This window comes from Zerene cesonia, chromosome 6 (genome assembly GCF_012273895.1).
Source record: "Zerene cesonia ecotype Mississippi chromosome 6, Zerene_cesonia_1.1, whole genome shotgun sequence".
In the NCBI taxonomy this organism is placed as follows: Eukaryota; Metazoa; Arthropoda; class Insecta; order Lepidoptera; family Pieridae; genus Zerene; species Zerene cesonia.
This window is the reverse complement of record NC_052107.1, coordinates 4,779,823-4,802,284: the sequence shown is the minus strand read 5'-3', so window position 1 is coordinate 4,802,284 and position 22,462 is coordinate 4,779,823. Positions and strand designations below refer to the sequence as shown.

General features: G+C 31.9%; 1 protein-coding gene across 1 annotated transcript in view; it reads left to right on the top strand.

Moving 5' to 3' along the window:
* The window catches only part of LOC119840556 (tyrosine kinase receptor Cad96Ca), a 54,988-nt gene that overhangs the window by 10,046 nt on the left and 22,480 nt on the right, over positions 1-22,462 (top strand). Inside the window, exons 2-3 of the mRNA XM_038367242.1 lie at positions 12,150-12,338; positions 21,322-21,551. Coding sequence (XP_038223170.1) covers positions 12,299-12,338; positions 21,322-21,551 — 270 coding nt within the window. The 5' untranslated portion in view covers positions 12,150-12,298. The remainder of the gene's footprint in view (positions 1-12,149; positions 12,339-21,321; positions 21,552-22,462) is intronic.

Genomic DNA, 22,462 nt, shown 5'->3' with positions numbered 1-22,462 from the left:
AGTGAAAAACGAGAGTGTGTTTATTATATAAAATTTTATAGAATTTATAATAATGATAATCTATAATATTGCCTTTTTCGGTAAATAACTATAGCAAAATTAAATGAATATGTATTGCAGATACGCAAAATAACAAGCTAATGAGTATTTTTATACAACACATGTTATGACAACCGTCCTGTAAACCTGTAGTACATTTTCCTTCGATTACGCGAGCGAAGCCGAGGGCGGAAAGCTAGTCTTCTAATATATTATTTATAACGCTGACGGAAGTGTAAAACCCACTTACATCCCGTAGCCTTCTATGTTACACAACAAATGAATCACGCTGATTGACCCTATGATCCGTCTTATAGACCTTTAACAGTTATTATGACGTTAGTGTAATACTGCCTTTAAACAATTACAATGGCATGATATGATTGTTTTATATTGTGTACACTTCTTCAGCAAAAACATTGTCCTCACAGATTTCCATACATATAGTTCAGATGGCAGAGCATCTTTGTCAATTTAATATTTGTCCTTGCTAATTAATATATTTTATTTTATACAAATATATTTTAATATATCATATAACATATTCTTTATAGATAGATACCTTCAGAAATGTACATTATATTGAAACAACCGTTCTAAATTTAAATATGTCAAGTGATGTGCTTACCAAAAATATTTTACATGAAAATAAAATATCTAATAATATGCGTTTGTATTAAATTTTTGTAACTAAACGGAAGTGTAACCTTTATTTTCTACATCATTTTCTCTATAACATAATTAGATCATTAAATGAAATAAGTATTTTTGCCATTTAACAATTACTTTTTGTAATTAATTGCTCAACCTTCGTATCAATCAACGTGGGATCATTGAACTCTAGTTATGGGACAAAGCCCACGCCACGTTATTTCCAATGATTGAATATATTCTATCTCCCTCACTCCTGAGCATAGAAAAGAGAGATTATGGAGAAATTAGCGGTGGTTTATTACCAGGCGTTACTTTCACATGATAATTATGGATGTTTCAATAACTAAGCACACCAGTTTGTATGTTATATGCATAAAAAGTAAGTAGAAAACGTATTAGCCTTTTAATGGTAGTTTTTAATAGTAACCACATATGCATTCTGTGTGTTTGATTGTAAAAAATTGTATAAATATTAATATAACTACTTAAATGGTTATAACAATATACATTTACTTTCATATATTCATCATCATCAGCCCATATATGTTCCCACTGCTGGGACACAGGCCTCCTATGAGGGATCAGGCCATAATCCACCACGCTGGCCAAGTGCGGGTTGGCAGATGTCACATGTCGTCGAACTTTTGATTCTCGGACATGCCGGTTTCCTCACGATGTTTCCCTTCACCGTGAGCAGTGGTGATGTTATCTACATGTGCAGATAAATTGAAAAATCAATTTATTTCCTGCACGCTCACCCGGTCTCGAACCCCGACTTATCGATTTTTGAAGTCCGAGGTTCTCACCACTGAGCCACCACTGCATATATTACCATAAGGGTAAAGTTGTTTGGCAACTACGTGTTCGTTCAATAAACAACATTAATTTTAAATCAATATTGATTATTGATTAATTAGTACTAGCGTCCGTTCCGGCTTCGCTTGTTCTACGTATATAGTATACTAGCTTTGCCCGCGACTACGCACGCGTTAAATTTGGAGTAGTATAATAGATTTTATTAAACCTTTAAGGTTTATACCTTCCTCTGGAATCACTCTATTTAATAAAAAAAAGTAATAGTTTTAAAGATTTAAGCATACATTTGATAGTACTCAGGGATCACGTGCTACCCAACGATGAAAGAACTTTTGCATTGGGTCCAATAGTTCTTGAGATTAGCGCGTTTTATGAAAGAAACACACACATTCTCCATCTTTATATTATTGCTATATGTATATAAATATAGCAACCATGACGGACATATTGTTTTAATTAATCATAGACAGGCATTTATATTGACCCCAAGTGACTGGGATGCTATTAATATAAGCATTACGCTAATAAATTTTACTGCTCAATGGTTGCCTTCTTGTTTATACCTGCTAGAATGGGTATACGGTGATAATATATTGGTTTATTCGTATAACAATGCAGAAAGATCAATGGTATGATTATGCTAATAAATAATAACTTATAGACTTACCGAAAAATACCTTCATTACATTGCAAAGGCAGCTGTGTTAAATATCTGCCGCATGGTGCTTAAATTCCTTTGCGACATCGAAACTACACTTATCGTCAACTAGCGGTCCGCCCCGGCTTCGCCCGTGGTACGTATATAGCCTTCCTCAATAAATGGGATATCTAACACTGAAAGAATTTTTTCTAATCGGACCAGTAGTTCCTGAGATTAGTGCGTTCAAACAAACACTTCAGCTTTATAATATCAATATAGATTTCACGTTATTTAATAAGTAGCTAGAGACTCTTGGTTAAATTGCTCGATTCCCTAGTGAACAAACCACAGAAATGGGAGAAATAAACCAAAATACGGTGAGAGTAATGGTAATATAATTATATATCACCATGCAAATAGTTGTAAGGTTTCCTGATTGCACAAATGAAATGAAGCTTTATTAATTAATATCCTAATTAATACATCCTATATAATAAAATAATTAACTAATACCCTAATATTGGTAGTCGCTTATAATTCACCATTTGTTCTATTTTTTCCATCGAGAACTTCATATTGACACCTACATGACACTAACACGTCAAATCAATAAAAAGCCTAGCACACACATCTTTGTATTCCCAAAAGTGTTTCGATTTATTATTATATATTGCATATTGTGCGCTGCAATGCAGAGCAAAGCTCAAATTATACTGGTCTTAACTTCATTCTTATCAGTTATATAATGCTCTATGAATGCTGTCATGCATTTAAACAGGCGACACTGTAATATTACGTACACGTGACTAACGTCCACATGTTAAAATGTATAGAGGGTGTTATTCTAATGTAAAAACATAATATCGCAAATATTTTGCCGCCGTCATTTCGTTTAAAACGAAATATATATAATATATAAAAATTTTCTTAAATTAATTAATTCTATAGAAATAGTTTATTCTATCGTGTATACGAATAATGATTGATATAAAGTTAAGCAAGTGTATGTGTGTCTTTCTTTTGTATCTTTGTCTGTTTTAGAAGACTTATCTATAGATATTTACATTACATTAATAATCGGTCGTCTCAAATCTTCACTACATAGTATAAAACAAAGTCGCTTTCTCCGCCCCTATGTCCCTATGTATGCTTAAATCTTAAAACTACGCAACGGATTTTTATGGGATTTTTTTAAATAGATAGAATGGTTCAAGAGGAAGGTTTGCATGTACATCTATTAAACTACTCCAAATTTAACGCGTACGATGACGCGGGCAATAGCCAGCACTAATATAAACGTGAAAATTCAAAGATTATATTGAAATAAGTTTCTTACAACAGCTGATCGGATATGTATGAAATAAACATAGTCTGGTTAAGCACATATGCTATTTTTTATCTGTGTACCACGCAAGTAAAGATCCGCGGCTTCATCAAGATAGTTTTCATATAATTGTCTTCCCCTTGTCAGGCATGTTAAATATTATTTTACAGTCGTAATATCTATGGGGATACAGTCAGCACCGCGGTGTCCCTCGGCCCGAAAGTTTGTTAACACGACATACAGCGCAGCGTTTGATAAATGTGTATCAAATTCGTATTGAAACACACATTTTCAAATCCCTTGAGCCGTCAATGAGTAAAACAGTCCTAAATATACGCACACAACGTTCCGCTAACTAATTGTGATACACACACATAAGAAACTACATCCAGCACGTAACAAAAAAAAAAAAAAACCGTGACGCGCCTAAATTCATATTTCGAACGTCACGATTTGAAAATTTTACACACGTCTAAATACTTTAGAACGTCCGGGAGCAACAATACGTACAATACATACTATATTTAGTTACAATCGTTTACTTGCGACCGCACGTGTCATGGTCACTGACTTTGAATAACGGTAGCCCCGTGCTATTCGACTGCATCAGATCATCACTTTATAGCAATTCGATATCCATTTCACATACCTGTAATATAAAAATAAAAAAGTTATTTAACTACAAAACTAATGTGTCCATTTAGTCTTTCGTTGTAATTAATGTATTTTGATAGATTGGATACCGATTGTTTCAGCTCACAGTCTTAACAAGGACAAACAACAATATATTATTGGAATTAACAAAACAAAACCTAGATATAGATATACCTAGATGTCGAAAGTACATAATAGTCGAGACAGTCTGTCATTGCTTGTACGCAACTGATCTTTGTCATTTTGCTATCTTTACCAAAATAATAATACCAAAATTATATTAGTACTAGCTGTGCCCCGCGGTTTCACCCGCGTAAGTCCGTATCCCGTAGGAATATCGGAATAAAAAGTTGCCTATATGTTATTCCAGTTATCCAGCTGTCTACGTACCAAATTTCATTGCAATTGGTTCAGTAGTTTTTACGTGAAAGAGTAACAAACATCCATACATCCATACTTACAAACTTTCGCATTTATAATATTAATAGGATTATATTGAAAGAGGAGAATCTAGTTTATTTCAACAATATTTATTATTTAAAGTTACAGCACAATTAATTGAATTCCAAGTGTAAATACTGCGATTATAAAAGAATTATATAACAAGAATAACAGAAAATAAATGACATCATCATCATCAATTTCATTCTGTTTTTTTCATTTATTTCCTTAAGATATCTGATATTTAAGCCAAAAGGGAACATAATAGCTACAATTTATAACAGGGTATTTAACATTATGTTTCGAAAAATATACATATTTCACAGTGAGCAAGTTCGTCGTGTTCCCAATATTGTGCGAATCGAGAATTGTCAACTAACATTTATTAAAGTCGAATATCAATCGTCTCTGAATGACATAGTTATCTTTTAACTCATCTATGTTAATTTTTTACAACGATATAAAGGCCTAGGAAGTATGCCTAAGGACGTCCTTAGGCATACTTAACTATCCTATTTCTATTAGAGATAAGAAAAATTCTAAGTATCTAAGTATTGTATTTTATAAGTGTATTAACTGATAAAATAATTATTACTGTTAGAATGTGATTATGAATTCATATAGTAATAAAGCAAATTTCTTAGCAGTTTTCTAGTTGGTAAACTAAGATTGAAGTGGAAAAAGTAGGTTGTAATAAAACGTTTTAAAGTCACGAATGTTGCTTATTCCACTGATACAATCTGTTATAGAGCCAAGTGTCTATTACGCAATAAATAACCTTAACTCGTGTTAACATTGATGATTTTTCTTTAACACCTTGCTATTAGAAGAGTTATCGGTGTTAAAATGTTGTAACATAGCAAATAGTTTGAAAGCCTGGTAAACACATTTCGCAGGAATGTTACATCTACGAAGTGGTACTTATATGTGGATACGATTTTCGTTAATTGTAAATTCGAATCATTATGAAGTTCAAATAACATTGGAAAGGCCAATGACTTTGTTGGTTAGCTTTCATTTGCAATATATTAATTCTGTTAAAAGAATCAGATAAATCTGTTTTGACGTCACAATAGAGGAAAAACTAATTTTAATTTCTTATTTGTTTCGCAATATACCTATTTCGTGACAGACCTTAAGTATATCCTTGTTTGAAGGTTACATTCCTTAGTCCGCTTTCTATTTTCTCATTTGAAGTTTTTTTCTAAAATCTATTCATGCACTTAGGTACCTGTAAATTATATATAGAAAGGAGCAACGTTATTTTTTAAAAGCAATGCGTAAAGTTAAACAAATACTTTACGCACACTAAAATGCATTTAATACACACGCATACTCCCTTTTGTTTATGGTTGAATTTCAACCACTTGACGACAACTAGTTTAGAGGAATACTCTCCATATAAAAAATACAACACTAAAGAATCTCTTTCGCCTGTCAAATCTTTGTAATCGCGATAGTGCGAACCACGGATAAACTTTCTACCCATCGACACTTGAAAGCGAACGCAGACTTTCCTGTCGCACACTTTCTAATGCTGTTACGTCAGTAGTAATCACCTCGTAATTTGGCTATGACGCGAATGGGAGAAACTGAATATCATAATATTGCTATGTTTTTATACGTTCGGATGGAATTGCACAAAGAAAGAGTCATAAGCTTATTAAGTATTGACATATCCGTAAACATAAATATGACTTTAAAAATTGTATTAAGCACCTTTTTCCTCGCTTCAGCCGACTTCAAAAAAGGAGGAGGTTCTCAATTAGACAGTTTATTTTTGTGTTTGTTACCTCAAATCTTTCGAATGGGTGAGCCGATTTTGATAATTATTGTTCTCCGTCCTTCCGTTAGTATTTAGTAGATTGCTGACTTTTGTAAGGTGAATTAGTTTTATTAATATATTGAATTGTAGTGAAAATTGAAGAAAAATAATTACTTATGACAATCCCACTTAATTTTTTTTATATAAAGAGACCGACCGGTCAAACACATAAAATGCGAACAAATTACCGGGCTAAATAAAGGCTTAAGGCTTGTTTAAATTGAGCATAATAATTACTATCATATCAATAACAGTAGAATTTTATTGAACTTCATTTTAAGTCAATTTACTTCGAAGAAACTTTCATACTACTCTCTCTAATCACTAGCATTTGAAGGATACAGAATGAATAATAATGAATACTTTTCATTCTACTTTAATAAATGCGGTACGAACTTCGCAGTTACGGTTCATTTAATCCAGAACGAAAATCAATCAATCTAGGTTTATTGATCAACAACTTAAACACCAGGAAAGCTAAATTAAATAGTTGGGACCTATACATTAAACCTAGGTCTCATAACGAGACAGTGTACCAATTATTTTGTACCTACAGGAAATATTAAGAAATTCCTTCACTATATTTTACCATAGTATCTTTATTAAATTCTCCCTCACTCAACTATTTATTAAATAACTAAAATTAGTTGAGATTATAGAGAAAACATTTTTCATTTGTTTCATAGAAATATCGCGGCAAACGTAAGCTGCGTTATTATAACAATATCATTCTCGTGAATTCTTTCTATCTCAATCACGTGAACCATAATCGTCCAATCAATTTCAAAGACAATAAAAGTTAAGATTCCATTCTTTATCATCATTCAGACTCGGAAATTAAAACCAATTAAATAATAAACCGTTCACTATTATCAAAGAATTGGAACGTGACTTTAGGTACGCGTATAGAAGAAAATTTTATTAGAAATAGTTTTATACATTTAGGTATTTGATTGAATTTTTTTTGCGATTCAGTTATTCTGCAATATTAATTATTCAAAATCAAATGTCTTTTAATTTTCTTGTTTTTTAAATCCTTCCCTTTAATCCTCTCGTCAATCCTTTCTTAGTCCCTTGGTAGCGCTGACCGTCAGGCGATATTTCAGCTCCCCTTGCCAACGATGACATAAAAAAGTTACCGAGTTACTCACAATTGCTTTTATAATTATTTAGGTAGGTACCTACTTCATTTCATGAATACATAACAAATTTATTTTTATAGTTTTCATAAGTTTTGATACATTTAATAACATATATTATACTAATTGAGGAGCGAATGAAGTGTCGTTTATGAGGTTACGTACCTATATATAATCTACTTTTAATAATGACATGCCATACTTTAAGGAGATTTAGTTTATTAATAAGGAGATTTTAACATATTCAGTTTTGTTTTATGCAAGTAAATACCAAAGGCCCATTTTGTTAGTTAAAATTCTTATAAAACTACTAGCTGCGCCCCGCGGTTTCACCCGCGTAAGTCCGTATCCCGTAAGAATATCGGGATAAAAAGTTGCCTATATGTTATTCCAGTTATCCAGCTATCTACGTACCAAATTTCATGGCAATGTTCAGTAGTTTTTACGTGAAAGAGTAACAAACATCCATACAAACTTTCGCATTTATAATATTAATAGGATTAAATACAGTAATTGTTACTCCCAGATATGTAAACCACTACTTAAATACTAGGTATATTGTAAGCAGACAGTTTTCACTAGTAGTTCACAAACTGGTTGAGGGCCGTGCCTACCAAAGGGCACCAGAGATGCGCATCCCTTTCGCATTGTAGTGTGAAAACAGTCTATCGAGCTTCTGCAAACATTCCTTATGCGTTGCAATAACGGGGCAGCCCTATTAAACCAATTATTGAATCGAGAGATCGACGGTCAACTTTCTATATTCATTCAAATACTAAGGAACCAACCATCCGTCTTACTTTATAAATTCAATTTCTATTTAAAGAACTATAGCTGTTTTATAGGTGAGCCTTTAACTCGTGTTGGCTAAAGGAAATTGCAACAAGAATGAGATGTTTCAGCGCCGTAAAATATAGTCTGTGTCACTATCTACTCTCCCACCTATTATAGCTTAAAATCGCTTCCTTGCAACGTGAAAAAGAAAAATAAAAATAAACACACTTTCGCATTCATAATCTTAGAAAGGATAATATAGATATCAAAAGAATCCACGATACTGCCGTAAGGCATTGGTGTCTTAGTTCAGACAATAATATTATTTATAAGTTAGGTTTCTTTAATGGCCGCAGGCTTAGAATATATATTACAGCTTTACTCGAAAACCACAGGTTTGACTAAGCGTCTTGCACTTTTTGATAAAATTTTCCAAAAGGTTGTTGGTATGAACAAAAAAGAAAACTAACTCAAAATTTCAATCCGGGCAAAGTTAATGCGTCAAGCTAGTCTAAGGTACATAAAACTGCCACCTGATATGTGAGGTCATGTCTTGTATTAAGTATCACTAAGTTATGCGGTTGGCTCCCTACTTTCACATTGCAAAGTTATTTAGTAGTAGTGTTCCCGTGTCCCCTAAGAATAAGATGTACCTATATCATCTACACCATACGTGGGGTATGGGGCTATCATGGACAAGAGATCAACCTTCTGTGTCCTGTCAGACTGAGATTTTTTTTGTGACTCCTCGACGGGAATCGAACCAAGGACCCCTCCCGTTCTACGATTACATGTTAACCACTGTACCAAGGAGGCATGCTGCTAAATTATCGAATAATAAAAGGAAAACAATTTGAGAACATAAATTCACAATATCACTGCTTACGCGAAGCCAAGTTTAATAAGCTTTCAAGATATTGTACTTTATATGTTATAACGAAACTTTCACCTAGCTGAGTACGGCTGAGATAACTTGTGTTGTGAATTATGATTAGAAGACTTAAACTCAAATATTGAAGTTGGGATATATTGACTTTATATGCTTATTATAATGAAGATAAATAATTGTCTAACTTACGTCACATCCAATGAGGATTTAAATGTTTATACATCACTAGCTGTCTGACCCTGACTTAGTTACAAACATGAGGTATGGTATAAACACATCCACAGAATACCTATTACAATCAGATATTCCAATATTCAGAAATAACATACACTCAAAAGCGTCATTTACCTCCGTTTGGTACATTCAGACCTATTTATTGGAGAATGCGTTTTCTTAGATGTCGGACGTCCACAAAAAAGTGATCCGAACTACCGAATAAACTCCACTGCGTTTCGTCGCACCACTTGCGTGGCAGTGTTGCGGGTTCAGACAATAGACTCACGTCTGGTAAAGCTAAGAATACAACATAGGTATTTGGTAGTAAATCAACAGTATGCTTAACGAACCAGCAAGAAAAAAAAATGTAGTATCGTTTGTTTCACACGTTAAATGCATGTGACTTACAGGATGCGTAATAAGTCAAATAAATGCCACTTAACATCAAATAATAACTGTTAATCATGGCACACAACCCTCAAAAATTATTTAAAAAAAGTAATCTATCTGGATTTTATTTATTTTGTCTTGTCATTTATTTATATAGTTGACAATGACATATGTAGTCAAAATCTATTTCTTAAAATAAAATTATTGATAAATATATAACTGACTCTATTTACTAAACGTGTTTTACTTACAAACTTTTAAGGAATTAGCTAATTATTATTTAAATGAATGCAAGACGTTGCTTAGATGCTCATTGCTCTGTTCACTTCAGTGGAATTTAACGCGTAAGTAAGATATAAAACAGTTGTTCGTTCTACTAATTAAAATAACCGTATATATATCTATAACATCGTCGCTATGGATGCTCGCAGAGACACCTATTTTAAATGCATTTGCCACTGATGTCTCTGTTTCGCTGGCATTTGCGGCATTGCCAAATATTCACAGAATTACATTTTTAAAGTTTTCAATTTCATTTTAATTTGCTTTCATTTGGAAAATGCCTAATAGACAATTATAATGTTAGTCAATTATAATATATAATATCAATTGAAAAAAAAAGCTATGTGGCGGCGATCCGCCATTACCTTCTTTTTTATTTAAAATTCAGTTTTAGCTATTGATGAACGGCGAAAAAAAAACGAAGAATTGGTTGATTGTACTAATATAGATACAATAACTATCGCGTGATTTTCTTAAAATATTTAAAATTTATGACTGTACAAATAATTCAATGAAATGTCAACAATTAGTCGTTAATTTTACGCATTATCATGTTGGTTTAACAAAACTATAGCACAGAATATTAACTATACTCTATACTAATAATAAAACTTTTTCGTAATTGGAGCGGAAAGTTCGTTTACGTATTTTTATGTGAACGTTTTTAATTAAAACTCTTTTGAATAACAGAATAAAAAATGCAATGACGTCGGTATTTAAATAGTTAACTGAAGCAGAAAAGCATCGGAATTTTATCCATTTATATATGCATAGTTCGACGACATCTGACATCTGCCAAACCGCATATGGCCAGCAAGGTGGATTCAGTCCTGAAACCTCATAGGCCTTAGTCCCTGTAGTGGGAAAAAATATGGGCTGATGAATGATGGTGATGATAACTTAAACATAATAACAAATTATAATAAATATTAAAATATTATTAATAATAATAATATTAATAGTAAATATTACGTTAATAATAACTTAGTGTTTTCTTGTGTTTGATTCATTTATAAATTTAGAAATGAAAGACTTTTAACGGATTTTAAACGCGACTTATTCATTATATTATTTAACCGGACGTTTCGAACACTTTACAACGAGCGTGGTCACGGGGAGACTTATAATAACTTTGTTAATTTAATACTTACTATTTTATCGACTACGATCGAACAGCGATTTGAAAATTTATTTATACACTACTCTAGCGGTCCGCCCCGGCTTCGCCAGTGGTACATATATAGCCTATAGCCTTCTTCAATAAATGTGCTATCCATCACTGAAAGAATTTTACAAATTGGACCAGTAGTTCCTGAGATTAGTGCGTTCAAACAAACAAACAAACAAACAAACTCTTCTGCTTTATAATATTAGTGTAGATTATAACACGCATATTACACCTTTAATTCTAGCAATGTTACCGATCCAAATTATCTATAAATAATTTCAATGAGTGCAATGGTTATAGTGAATCTTTTATTCAAATTCAAATTCAAAATTGTTTATTTGAAACGAAATTAATTACCGACTACTTGGATATCATACATAATTAACAACGATATATTATACACTAGTGGTTTTAATTGTCCATTATACAAATGCAATAGTTAACCACGAGTAGTTCGGCAAAACTATTTAACTACCATAGAGAAAGCTGTTAATAGCACGCTCTACTGATTGTGGCCAAAGACAAGGATTCCATAGACCGCAATAACACGCATATAGTGCTTGCTATTGCGGTCTATGGAAGGTAAAAATTATATTATTATCATTCATGTATATTTAATATATTATCGATGATGTAACAGGTTTCTGGTCATCAATGTTTTCTCTCTTCTTCACTCTTAAATATGTTATAATAAATGTATAGGTTGTAAGCATAACCTATAATATGTATATACATTTTTTATTCTGTGTTTATGTTAACAATAAAGCAGGACACAAAAGATCAATAAGAACAGTCAATTTATAAATTTGGTTTTTAATTAAACAAATAAAAAATTTAATTTAATATACGAGTTTACCCATTTCTTATTCTTTACAAAATGTTTTCGATTTTGTTTCAGATATCGGATCTAAAATTGCAGTGTCAAGTGTAGTGAGGTGATCGAAACATTATTAATGTGTGTGAAGTGATGTGGACATCCTTTGGGACCAGACAAATGAAGCGCCGTAGAGCACGTGTACTCCCCTACGCGTCTGTGCAGTAACTAAAATGTTGGCCGTGTGGCTTCTCGCGGGATGTTTTTCGCTAGGTGAGTGCTCTTCATGAATTTGCTGCCCTGGTACATCGGCCTGAGAGGTGAAGGGTTCAACAAAGTAAAACTTTAGAATTTTAATATTTGTTATCTTAATAGTATGTACCTACTTAAAGCTCACTTTTTTTAAATTTCATATACCTCATCGAATGTTGATTGTTAACAAGTATAAAATTGCAATAACAATTAGGATAGCAAATTAAAAAAAAAATTATAATGCTTATTTTGGAATAATTGATGTTTAAACATTAGATGAATTAGGTACCTACCTACAATTGAAAATATTTTCCCTGTCATGTTTTTATATATGCTAAAAGTTACACCTTATTGTTTAGCTAACACAATCTATTATGATAATCGTGTTGTGTGTTATGAATTAGGTATATAAAAGTTCGTTAATGAATTTCGAAAAAATTCCTTTTGGTAGTGGTGATTTGTTTTCTTATGTCAAAAACCAGAAATTGAATTGTTAGACAAATTCGATGGAATAACAACCAACCTTAATGTCTGGCAAGCTTCGATCAAAGAACCCTCCATTTATTTAACCGGCAGTCTCAATAATAACTCATTTCAAATTCAATAAATTCAAATAAAATAAAAACAGAAATCTCTCTGTATTAGACGGAATTCCTTGGAGCATTAGACGTTCTTAGAAAATACTAGGATATAAGAACGAGGGAACAGGTCTATCTAGCCTAGCTTCGCCATATGTAGCACAGTATGCACACACGCTTAGACAGCTATCTCACATATAAAACTCGAATCCATAGACAACTTATCTATTATCCCTGTATCTATCTCACACAGCTCACTATAAAGAGGATGTCGGAGAGCGAGATAGGTGCTAAATCCCAATAAAGCCCTTTCACGTATTATGAATACTACGCGTGTGTTATAGCATACATGTATCTCTTTCACATGGGTTATGTCTCTCGTAGGTAAGAGTGTGATGGACTATGGTAGGTTTCTGCTATGCGATATATTCTATCATGAAATATAAGGGTAACATAAATTCAAGAAGGCAATACTATTGCAATAAACATGACATAATATTGTAACAAGTTCGATATACGAGTAGTGTCAACTACCTACTAACAAAAACTTAGAAATGGCATTCTAGACTAGCTAACGGTTATAATAATGGAGATATATATATATAAAAATAAATAATATAAATTAAAATTCAATCGTTCATCGATGTGATTGCTTTAATGTAATAGACATCGAAGATCTTTCGGTTTCTTTCTTCTCTGCTAATTTTAGTTATAATTTATGTTTGTTAAAACGATATTGTAGATTGTATACTAAAAATAATTTTAATGTAATTTTTAATACTAAAGTATCCTTTACAAAAATAATTAACTATGTTTACATATAGTTAAAAATAAAAAACTTTAAAAAAAGACACTTTAATAATAAAATTAACGAAAATCCTCTCTTGGTCTTCTATATCGCATACTTAACTAAACTTTTTCCTGTTTGAATTAAATCTGTCCGTTTAAAAGTCGATCAAAATAAACGCTAAAGGAAGGAATCGGTTAACATCAGTATACAAACTAACAAACATACAGGTGTAGCTAATAAAAGCGTGTTAATAAGGAAGAGGGGGAGGAGGAATCGGTGTTGAAACCATACTTCCTATTTTTTATTTTTAGATACCGATGTAATTTTGTACTATTTTTCGCATGCTCAAATATTAAATTATTCATAATTGAAAACCACTTCAACAATTTGTTATGATAAGTGTCACCATTTGAAATAAAAGTAAAGCAAATAATTGAAATATGGATATTAAAATATATATACATTTTAACGAAATATATACATTAGAAGAAATTTGCAATATATACAGTTGTTGAAATTTTTACCTAGCTTCAGACAGATTTATATTTTCTCTTCGTGTCGATTTAATTAAAATGATATTCCGTTTACTTTTGGTAAGAAACTTATTTTAAATTAGTTCTTTAGTAAAAGCTATATATCCTATGGGTTTCCTCTACAAGTGAGCTAACTAACAATGAATGAATATTTAATATCGGACCAGGTCCTGAGATTGATACGTTAAAACATCTCAAGCCTTATAGTATTAGTATAGATAAAGATAATTTATTTTATTGTCAAGTAAAAACTTGGTATTACAGAAATAATTTCAAATTTTAGTAAGAAGGTAGGTATTGGATTCATGTCAGAAAATTGGCTTAGACAGAAAATATATAAACGGAACGTAAACCTGTATATCCGCGCCATCCTTCTCGGTACTATAGTAGTTGGGTAGTGATGGATTGTCGTCAGTGCGGATGCGAGTCGACAAAAGAATAATTTACCTCGGCTGTATAATTATTATAACGATACGAGTATAACGGCCGCGACGAACCTGGAACTATAACACATTTCGTCTGATATTTTCGAATTTCTATGCCCCTTTTTATTTGTATTTTAAATAAATCAGATAACATACATTATAAATAAATGATATCATATGAAATTCATGTTTCAACCCAAACATATATTATTATGAATTATAATTTTAGCAAGAGTTTTAAGTTTTACCGTTTTGCAAATTAGGATGTCTACAAAGTACACTGGCAAAAAAGTTAGGGCATGTCCGAAACTATATCAAGATATGATCAAATCAGTTATGACAAATAAAACACCTTGTTATTCGATCACAATAGTTATTTAAGCGAGACTAAAGTTACAAATTAAAAAAAAACTGCCATCAAATTGTCAGAACTTGACTTTAAATGGAACCACAGGGCTAGAATTAGCTTTCAAATAAAACAAGAATCATAAAAATCAGTTCACCCAGTCGAAAGCTCTGAGGTAACAAACACATATAAACAAACCAATTGAGAACCTCCTCCTTTTTTGAAGTCGGTTGAATCGTAGAAACGATGCTTAAATCAATTTTAAAATTCGTATAAATGTTTACGGGTATTTTCACAAATAAACCTATGACTATAACCTATGAAATTCAACCCAAGTAATACAGAAAAATAAAATATATATATAGTATAAATAATAATCTATAGTAGTTAATCACCAATTGAGCATGCATAGCTGTATTCGTAGATAACATGAACTACGCACTTTAACTTACGACTTATCAAATAAATTGGAACACATTAATGACTCTAGAGATCAAAATCAAATCAGAGTACGAATGTGCTGTGTAGGTTCGGTTTTCACCATTTAACCTATACAAGCTGAGGATATAGAATCTGTAATTTCTTTGAATCTCTAAGTAGTCCTATCGTCCTAGTACTTGCGAGTGCACACACGTCACACCGGCTTCGATAAATTCCATAAAGCCCCGTACCAAGTGTGCAAGTTTCTACTTTAATGCCCTGCGATACAGCTTAATTTTGTATGAGTATTAAACATAGAGAAACTTCAAGCATGTTCTAATAGCTTAGTACTAGCATATGTGCTCACATCCTATTGACTCAACCTATTCTCATGTTATCAAGGTCATGGTATGCTTACATGCAGACGCCATCTTCTATCTCATGTTATTGGTACGTGTGACCGAGATGGTCAATATTAAATGCCGCTTTGAGTATCGAAAATGAAAAAAAAACTAAAACCACAATTAAATGCTTATACTTAATATCTTATATCTTTAAACGAGCAATTCTTGTATATATATATATATATGTATATATATAATTGGAATCTCGGAATCGGCTCCAACGATTTTCATGAAATTTAGTATGTAGGGGGTTTCGGGGGCGATAAATCGATCTAGCTAGGAATCTTTTTTAGAAAATGTCATATTCGTGTTTTATTCGTGTTTTATCGACTTGAACTTACTTTTTTAACAAATAGGAGCGTTTGAGTAGTCCCTATTTATTATGACTCTTCCTGACATCTATTGGCGAATAATAATACTTAAATATAATTTCCAAAAAACACAATTTATAAAAAAACAAAAAAAAAAAAAACCGAGCAAAGCTCGGTCATCCGGGTACTTTCTACTTAATGTTCCGTAATTGCAAATAAGTGATAAAATCATCCTTTCTTTATTATATTAACTTTCCGCCCGGGTAAGCAAAGGAAAAGATATACAGTCACTGGCCTTAACACACATAGTTCCCGTTTCCGTTGGAATTTCGGGATGAAAACTATTCTATGCTAGTATTACTCGTTTAATTTTTCTCACTTTTTCCTATATTTACAAATCATCGAGGTATCTACTAAATATTCATTCTACTATCATCATGTATTATTGGACTGTAATACTACATTGTAAGTAAAATATCCTCTAAATAAAATTTCAGATAATTTATCTATAAAAAATCTTCACAATCGCACATATTAAATCAGCAGACAGGCAAATTTAACCACTGTCTCCAAGCTCACTTCACGAGCCTTTCAATTCGGGATTAGAATCACTTCAAATCGAGTAGTCGGACCAGCCCTGTTAGTGCTCGGTTATGTGGACGTCTACCACTTGTAAATGGAATTTGTCTTGGCAAATATCAACAGGCGTTAGTAAAGCCAGTTAGTTAATTTAGAGGACGCTGGAATTTCGCGTTTTCAGAAATATTTTCGAGATTGGAGTATTTATGGAATTGAAAAGGGATTAATTGTCACGTAGACCTTAACAAATTTCTTCACTGTCACTAATAAAGATAAAACGCAAATTAAACGCCTTTGTAATATATAGCTATCTAATTGTAAAGCGTAATAAATACTTATTTAGAAATGTTCGGTAATTTTTTTGTGATTTTAAGATAAAACCATCACCAGTCATAGATTTTTATCCAAGTTTTTTAGCTTTAATGATGCATGTTTTTATACTGTGATTATACTCTATCTTCAATTACGAATTATTTATTGGACTACAAAAGATCCAGTTTCACCACTCGTTGATGACTCGATGATGATAATCTATTTAGCACTTTTAAAACTATTTTTAAACATTATTCGTTGCTCACTAAACATGTAACATAGTAATTTAATAACATAAACCAATACGAAATATAATGAAAAAACACCTCATAAATATATAGTGATATATTTTGTTAATTATGTCCGAAAGAAATGACTGGACCATTATTAATAGATATACATATAACTTTATACTATTGTATTTTCGCATTAAACCAAACTTTCCAAGTCCTTTTAATTCCAATAAAACATTATTAAATACCTAGTGATGTTCATATTACCGCCTACTTAAATGTTCAAGGTGACCTAGTGTTGGATTCAGATGTTTTGCAGTACGTTTTTGTATGGACGAGACTAGATACAAATCGTTGTTGTAAATAGTTTTGCACTGAGCGAGAGAACTAGGCTAGACTTCGGAACCTAAATATAATGCTATTTTAAACTTTTATGACTAGACAAGACTAAACACGCCATTTTTACCAATTAGTGTAATTACTAATGGGCAAATTATTTTGAGACATCTTGAAATAAAATAAAATTTTCAACTAAGAATATTCGAATGATTTACAGAATTGTTATGGCTAGAATTTTTAAATGTTATTAGTTAGTAAGTGCGACATCAACTCCATTTCTGTGCTTACACCTTCAACAATTAAGTCTATTACGTCTCATCATTTGATTAAAAAAATTAGCTTATGGACACTTTTGTGAGTTTTTGAATTGGATTTCGCATTAAAATTATTTTCAGCAACAAAGATAATATAAGCACTATTCCAATATGTCTAGTGTCTTATCTTAGAAATTTATATATTTATTATTTATTTCTTTATTTATTTACATTTCACCCACCACGTTTTCTCAAGAAACAACGACGCATTTTGCTGCATCTTATCATCAGATGTGTTTAGTATTAAAATTTGTAATGAATGAAATAAGTTATCTCAAACAACTCAATTACAGCATACAGTGATACATTGATAAGATAATGTGATAAGTGAAAGTCCCTTTCACTGCGCACGCATAAACGAGTTTAATTTGCATCTTGATATAATTTCAGCGAGATTTATGAGTTACATTCTTGTGGGAGCTTATAGACTTTGTTTGATGGGAGCCCGCGCCGATCGTTGTTGGTTTCATTTATTCATAAAATATATAATTTAAATTTTAATTAAATAGTTCAATAAGCAACAACTACAAAGATCAATACATAGACCTTCCATATTACAGATATAATATCCGTTAACTACCGGGTAAAGGAAATCAAACAGAGTTGTCGTTGTCCTCATGTATCATCACGTAGTCTATGATGTAGTACGAGTATCAAAGTAAACAGAGCTTTTAAAATATTTGCTGCACTATTTCCTTCACTACACAATATGAAACAACAAACACAATAAGTACAAAGGCGCATTCCGCTATCTATCCCATGCACGCTTGGATCCTTAAATCTATACTTTGTATTTTGATTCGGGTTTTTATATTGATAGAATGATTCAAATAAATATTCATTTATACTTACGCTCCAAGATTGAAATAAAAGAGCGAAGAAAGAGCCCATTTAGCGATAATATACATACATATAAATGTTTTACACGCGTATAATTGCTCATGTGAAAAAGTTCTTACGCTTATGAGGCTATCCTCCAATCCACTTTCCAAAAATTGTAGGTAATTAAAACAGTAGGTAAGGTATTTTTAGAATGGAGTTATACTAAAGAGGTACCTTACTATTTAGTCTGTGGTTGAGACTTCTGAGCATTGACTGTATAGTGTGGCTTTTGAAAATAAAATACAATACAATTTCTTTGCTATTTGTGGCGATCTATTGTTGAGTGTTGACTCGTTATTGTTTGGCTGTCATAAAAGCACAATGATGGTTTTAATTAAATTAATTCTTGATTGTTTGTAGATAAATTCGCTGACATCGGCGATACTTAACGCCAGAGGAAAATGGTAAAACTATGTATTCAAGAGTGCTTCTAGAAGAAGTCTAATTGAATAAATAAGTGGATCAACAATAAATGTTAAACGTACGATTTTTTAGGTGGATACCAACCTAAAAAATCATACGAATTTGCAAAATGACGGCCTATTCAGAAATTATTCAATACGATCGTACGGAATTAACTACAAAATGTTCCTATTATTTACGGATTCAATAATGTTTGAAATACAAATTTAAAGGAGTCGAAAAAAATTCGATCACGAGGCGGAATTCGAACTTTAAACGAAATTCGCGGATTCGCGTCCTTCGCCGTTCTGTGGCATCGCCACTAATCCTACAATATACAATGATAAAAATAATAATGGTACATAGTACTAAAAATTAAACACTAAACATGATTCTCATAGAACATAACAAACTATATAGGAAACTATAAAATGTATCATCATCATCAGCCCATATATGTTCCCACTGCTGGGACAGGCCTCAGGACGGGTTCAGGCTATAATCCACCACGCTGGCCCAGTGCGGGTTGGCAGATCTTACATGTCGTAGAACTTTTCATGACGTTTTCCTCACCATTTTAATATGAACCGTTTCCGTTATAAATTGTATACTTACCTCATATTATAGTTTAAAATAAATATGTCCGGCAAATTTATTTTTATAGTAACTTATCATTGTCTACAAAAATTGTCACCGGCGTTTCTTGGGGAGAAATATCCAATTCTAAACGGGACTAAACACGAGAAACCCTATCAAACACTAAAAGAATCACGAATCATTTTACAATCCCATGATGTTATTGAGTTACAAAGTCAACAAAAAATACCCTCAAATTTAGAACCTTCGTTTTTGGGACGTCGATTGATGCATTCAATTAACATCGTAAGTAGGTTTTGTTTTTGCAAGAAATATACTGAATAAACAAAGGAAATTCTCCTCACAAATTGCCCCACATTAGGACAAAAGTCCCGTTATTGCCTGATGTTCTTTAAATTGGTGCAATACCAGTCGCGGTGACAAGATTAGGTTCCATTTCCAAGAAATACCAGAAAAACTTGGGCAAATCCTGAGTTATAGCGCTGAAGCGATCATAATCTTAAAGAGATAAATTTCGACTATTGACTCCTGATTCTTAGTTTTTCAAACTGTGTTTTTATAGTTGTAGTATAATATTTTTATTTATTATTCTAAATTATTTCTATACACGTGTATAATTATCTATTTTATTAATATAATTATATGTTTATACAAATACATGCATTGTTTAATTTTCATAGAAAACGTTTGTTGAGTTTGGTAATGGGTACGTTACTTATAAACCTTTTATCAGTCTTTATCACTTTAATTCTCTCTATAATTGTCTGCGACACAACACCGATTCAATTAATGAATCTGGATTTACTTTAAACAACGAATGAATTTGCATTAAATGCAGAACAATATTTATTTGGATTTTACTCGGAATATTTGCTGTTATATCAATAAATGCTGTCAATAGTTTGCGGTTTATAAAAATAGAATTCCAATGACATTGTTCTATCTTCAGTACAGACAGATTATTTAATGGAAATATGAACTTGAATGATCTATTGTGATACAATTTAACTAAATGGTTACCCCAATTCAGGCTTAAGCTTAGCGTAGTCATTTAATTACTGAAATAAACAAGACAATAGATTGAATCAGGATAATGCTTTTATACGTTTGTTTGATTAATATTTTGCCAAAGACACTGTTTATAATAACTTGAGTAGCCACTTGATTAAATAAAAGTATACAGAGATACTAAATATTTTGAAGAATATTCGATTAAATCGTGAGGAACAGGTCTAGTAATTTCTAATTACAGTATTAAGAGTACTATAACACCTCAACTTACTTGTTCGGCGTGTTACGTGCTTAGCTTACATGTAGATTACAAATATTATAGAGAATATGCGATCTGTTATCAAATTTCCATAATAATATATAGCTCATATTTAAAAATAGGTATACGTCAAAAAACAATTAAGGGAGACGTTGTGAAAGACATTATTAGTAAGTCGGGTAACTGGCCCTGTCTATCTATTTTCCACAACATATTCTATTTTTTCAAAAACTCATTCATGTAATAAATCAATGCCTCTTTCTTTTCAGCACTGACACAACTGCCGCCTGGGTTCAATTTGCCAGCGATCATTCATGTAGAACGGAACTGGTATGTCCTGTCCACGGACCCGATAGGTACCAGGGTAACACGAGTGACCAGGGAGAGGACCGGCAAGCAGAATGTGACGTTCGGCTTGGAGACCAGCGGGCCACCCACGCCGTTCGCGATAGATCCCCAGTCAGGGGAAGTGTTTGTGAACGAAACTCTTAAAGATAAGGTAAATGTTTTCATTCTATATTTATGGAGATATGTTAAATTGTCAGAAAATTGTTTATTGTACTGACAGCAAATATAAACGTGTACTTTATCAAGACAAAACGTTAAATGACAAACAGCAAATATTACTGCTAAAATAGACCACAATTTTATTTACTTATTCATATCAATCGTGAAAATTATTCTGAAGCCCAGTCCTCACACGATTTGGTATATATTAGATTCGGGGAAAATTCGACTTAAAAGGTTTTTTCGGAAGATAAAATCCTTGATACGCACATAAAACCTTTATTTCTTTTCATAAAATCATTTTTCAGCCTAAAGTATGTGCCTAACTTCGTTGGTATTCTATGATTAATTTTTTCTTCCTTTCATTGGGTATATAACCAAATATATTAAAATTGTTGTTAACGTCTCAATTATCGCCAACTAAGCTAAAGAAATTTTTATAGTTCAGTAACAATAAAACTAAATTGTCGAATTATTTACTCTCCTATAAAGTAGCATTTTTGATTTATACGTCTTTGTTCATGTGTCTATAAAAATAACGGTCTTTTTGTATACAATCTTTATAGATATGATACAAAAAATCGTAATGTTATTGAATCACTGCCTTATATTTTCTTTAAAATTACTTTAATGTTCTGTCGACATTGATAAATAACATACATATCGAAAAAGTTAGACAACTTTTTCTCCACTAAGAATTTATTATATAAATAATAAAATTTGATCATTATGACATCAAACGTAGCTATCTAATAACATTTATTATTGTATTATCTGTATCTCCATCTCCTATAAATGTCGATATTACAATGTTTTGCAGGAAAATAAATCTTACTCGTTATGGGTTACGGCAGATGATGGCGTATCACTTCCACAACGAACAGAAGTACTTGCCACCGTAAT